General features: G+C 41.9%; 1 protein-coding gene across 1 annotated transcript; it reads right to left on the bottom strand.

Annotated features, from left to right (window-relative positions):
- Positions 1-1790: 1790 nt before the first annotated feature.
- ctxn3 (cortexin 3) lies at positions 1791-4043 on the bottom strand. Its single transcript, XM_080189660.1, has 2 exons — positions 3915-4043; positions 1791-3547 (listed from the first exon to the last, which is right to left on the bottom strand). Exon 2 carries the CDS (start codon positions 3495-3497, stop codon positions 3210-3212), a length of 288 nt encoding a protein of 95 aa, XP_080045786.1. The 5' UTR covers positions 3498-3547; positions 3915-4043; the 3' UTR covers positions 1791-3209.
- Positions 4044-4675: the final 632 nt, after the last annotated feature.

Raw genomic sequence — 4675 nt, 5'->3', positions numbered from 1 at the left:
CTTGTCTATCATAATAATTCAGGACACCCAAAACTTCCTCCTTCATCATACTGACCTGCCAGGGAGTATTCCCACACCCTTCCCTAACCTCAACATCCCTCATGTCCCTCTCTTTGGTGAATACCGATGCAAAGTACCCATTAAAGATCTCACCTACTTCCTCTGCCTCCACGCGTAACTTCCCTCCTTTATCCTTGAGTGGGCCTATTCTTTCCCTAGCTACCCTCTTACTCCTAATATATGTATAAAATGCCTGGAATTCTCCTTAACTCTGGTGGCCAAGGACATTTCATGGCCTTTTTTCATCCTTCTAACTCCCTCTTTGAGTTCCTTCTTACTTTCTCTGCATTCAGTTTTTAATTGCCTATATCTTATGTATGCTTCCTTGTTTTCTTTGCCTAACCTGACTGTTTCCCCTGTCATCCAAGGTTCCCAAATCCTGCCATTTCCGTCCTTAATTTTCACAGGAACATGCCTGTCCTGCACTCTAATCAGCTGGTCTTTAAAGGACTCCCACAAATCAGATCTGGATTTTCCCACAAACAACCACTTCCAAAGCATATTCTCCAATTCAAGCCTCATTTGATTATAGTTGGGCTGCCCCCAATTTAACACCTTCACCCAAGGACCACTCTTGTCCTTATCCATAGCTATTCAAAAACTTGCACAACTATGGTCACGATTCCAAAATGCCCCCACTGAAACTTTGATCATCTGGCCAGGCTCAATTAGCAGGGTAAATATGTGGGGTTATGGGAATAGGTAACATGCTCTGTTGGAGAGTTGATGGAGACACGGATGGCTCCCTTCTGTTAGGAATCTATGATGATTTCTATGAACAAATTGTTTGTGGCCATGGTAGAATTATCAGCAAAGTCAGAAGTTCTAAATGCCATTATGATAATTACATCATACTATATATGCATACTATGCTGCATCAGAGAGAGCTGGAGTAATGTGGAGGCAAAATACTGTGGATGCTGGAATCTGAAACAAAAACAGAAAATGCTGAAAAATCTTAGCAGGTCTGTGGGGAGAGAATCGAGCCAACATTTTGAGTCTGGGTGACTCTTTATCAGAGCATCTCCTTCTCTAATGGCATCAGAATAACACTGGCTCTATAAATTCCACAGGATCTCTGGAGGTAACTTTTCATCTGTCCTTGATAATTTTGTGCAATTTAAAAGTTGCAGAATAAAAGAAATTTGCTCAATATATTCACCCTTTCATAGTCCATTGACATTTATACTACTGTGGACAGTTTGCCTGGTTTGAATGAAAGGATAGAAAATCAAACATCATGGGCCTAGCATTTTCTGACCAGTGCCCCGTACAAGTACCACTGCTCACTAATGTGTTCTGCTCAGGGAGTCAGTCTCATATAAGGAAGCAAGTCATCTGTGGAAATTGTTCATATCATCTGGGTAGATATTCTCTTTTCTAACATTTATTATGCGACACATTTAGTTTGGTCCTTAGCAATCAAAGACAGGAAACTCATCTTTTGTTCCATCAACTATTTATAACTTGAATTGCTATAGCTCGAAGGGCTACAGAGCGTTTGAGATTTCCCTCAGCCTGGAGCAAATTTGTAAAAACAATTTGACAGTTTAATCACTTAGCTGTTGTGGTGTATATTCATCCATTAACAGAAAAACAGCAACAAGCTCTTTTCACCTAGCTGTTTACAGAAACCAATTACAATTTGTCCATTTGTGCTAGCTAATATTTTAGATAAAAAAAGATACATTTCCTCATGAATTGAAACTGAAAAGATCCTGGGCCCAACACCAAAACTTCTCCACCAGATGAAATTGCTTGTATGGGTGAGCGCATGTTCTTCATCAGAGCAGAGGCACATGCTGTACCCTATTATTTTCTAGTATTGATTTCACTATGTCACATGAGAGAAGTGCCCACATCACAAGATCTGTTCTCTGTCCTGCAACGGCTCAAATCTGCCTTTGTTATTTATCGAGCATCCAGCTGGCAACCATCCTTCTTCAAAGGAGTGGTCATACAACAACTGCATGGGTTCAAAGTGACTCCAATGTGATGATAAAAATTCAGAAGTAAGTCAACTGAATGTGGCAGATTCAGTAATCAGTACCTAAGTCAACTGCACTCACAGGACTCAGTGACATAACTGGTGTTTGACTAGCCAGACCAATGAAGCTTGTAGGTATAGCCCTACCACTGAGAGTAGCAGTCATCCAATTTGGCTATAGATAACCTGAAAGCCAACATCTTCATTGACAGAGGCAAAATACTGCTAATGCTGAAATCTGAAATGGAAAATGCTGGAAAATCTCAGCAGGTCTGACAGTGTCTGTGGAGAGAGGACAGAATCAATGTTTGGAATCTGGATGACCCTTCATCGGTGCACATCTTCATTCATGGGATGATGTTAGCTCGACAAGCATATTGGGTTTGGCTGGCTAAGCTCCATCAATACTGCTTCATAAACTGCATGGTACAGAAACAATGGCTCTGCCAACCTGAACTAAACTGTTTGGATTTAGTTCGTGAGATGTGTGTGTAATTCTCAGCATGATTTGGAGCCCTTCTTAACTGAGGGTGGGTTTTTACCGGTGCCAGATGCAAACGTGAAAAAAGAGAGCAAAAATTTGATTCATTAAGGGTTTGAAATTCAAGATTTGAAGGTCAGAATCAGGACACCCAGTGTCAATGCTATGGACGATTGATTAGGGTTTTTATTTTATATCTATTGATTCATAGAAAGACACAAGGCTGCCACGGTGAAATAGCATTCTCCATCCTCTCCATTAAGTGGTGCACAAACACGAGATCAATTTGAAAGCTGGATCACAGCATGTCAAACTCAAGTCCAACATCACGATTGCTAAAGAAGTCTAATACGCTTTCTGAAGGAGAAATACATTAAACGGTGCTGATTACGTTTTTGTGCAAACCTCACCCAACAAATGTTTATCTATAACGCGCAGGAACCTTTAGTAAAGAGGCCATAGAATGGAATCTCTGCAATTGTCTTACATTTGCTAGTTACAGATACTTATTCAGTTCTGTTGTACCAAGCGGCATTAGACAGATGTTACAATTGCAGGAGAACTTTGTTTTTACAACTCAGACACTGCGGGTTGACAATGTATCCATTTTGACAATGTATCCATCTCATGTCAGTAAATTACAGACACGTTGGAAATGTTCAGTTCTGAAGACGTCCCTTTTCAGGCTAGAACATAGTCGAACTGTCCTTTCTCCAATCCGTCCAGCCCGTCTGCCCAGGTGGAGGTAGGCATGCTTCTGTACGGATCCAGTAGGATCCTGAAACACCTAACGATGAGGATTCCCAAGAAGATAAATAGGAAGATAACAAAGGCGAAAGTGGTTTTCTGTTCCAGAGTCATCCCCTCGTGAACTGCACCGCCTGCCGGCAGCAGAGTGGAAGTAAATGTTTCACCGTCCATTCTCCAGGAAAGTCGAAGGGAACAATCCCAGAATGTGCTCTTTTTCATGGTCGGTTCTTTGAGCCCATTGTGGAAATAACTGGGTCGGAGCCCTTGATCTGCAAAGAATAATTGGTTAATGTATGGAAGTTAGATACCATTCAATCTGTTCGCTAAAAAAGCAGGTCCCCTTTGTACATTAAAAATAAATCACTGCTACGTAACTGGGTTATACCCTTTGCCAACCAGAGCAATGTGCCAGAATGTCTCAAACTGGTCAAGATAACCCCAGCAGTCTAGCAAATGTGACTTATTGGACAGATATGGCCAAATACACAACAATGTTTTATTTTAGATGTAACACATTAATAACAGAATAAAGATATACGAGACATGATCGTATTTACTTTCAAGACTAATGTATCATGCATCAAAATAAAGTGGTTGTCAGTATTTTGCAAAATCATATTTCGTTCATCTTATTACCGTTGAGAAGTAGTCCTGTCTTGTAGCGTATTATTTGTATCACTCTCCTGTTGATATGTCCCCTGGTAGCATTGGCAACCCGATTCCAGACCGTCAGAAAGACCACAGACGATTTTCACTCAAGGCTAAGTACTCTCTCAGGCAATGCGATTTGCATTTCAATCGGAAACGTCATTAAATCATTGATCCTTTTCAAACGGGGGAGATTTGGGGGTGTGACGGAACATGCAGACGTTTTAAGGCACAGATTCTGCCGCTTCGCCCGCCCGCTAGACTGAGTGAGCTCAGAGACAACATTGCAACAGTTTTCTTCAGTGTGTTGACTGAATCTTCCCTGGGCACCAGCCAATAATAACACGCGGATGCACAAAGCACGTACCCACGACTGTCAAAGTGTGCAGTTTCCAAATCACGATTTCCCCCAGACCCTTACAACCAGCCATTCCCATTTTGAAACAAGTCAGATTTGGCTAGAACTCCATGTCCACCGTGTGCCAATAAAAGACTCCTCAAAGGTGAGCTCAGAAATGTCAGTCAGATAGAACACGGCCCCTGATGGTGAAGGATCGCTGAATATTTAGCAACAGATGTTCACGGTGCTTCTGAATCGCCAGACCATCGGAATCATTCCAGTGAATTGAAGCCTGAGCGTTCAGTAAGGATTCTGGATTGTCCCCCTCACTCCTGGTGTAGCACTTTCTGCAAGTGGCAGTATAATTCCCAGCAAAGCTGCCGACTGTAAGTGATGAGTGCGAGCCACG

Source organism: Carcharhinus amblyrhynchos, chromosome 5, assembly GCF_965287045.1.
Source record: "Carcharhinus amblyrhynchos chromosome 5, sCarAmb.v2.hapA, whole genome shotgun sequence".
In the NCBI taxonomy this organism is placed as follows: Eukaryota; Metazoa; Chordata; class Chondrichthyes; order Carcharhiniformes; family Carcharhinidae; genus Carcharhinus; species Carcharhinus amblyrhynchos.
Note: the sequence above shows the minus strand (reverse complement) of the source record. Positions and strands in the feature narration are given on the sequence as shown.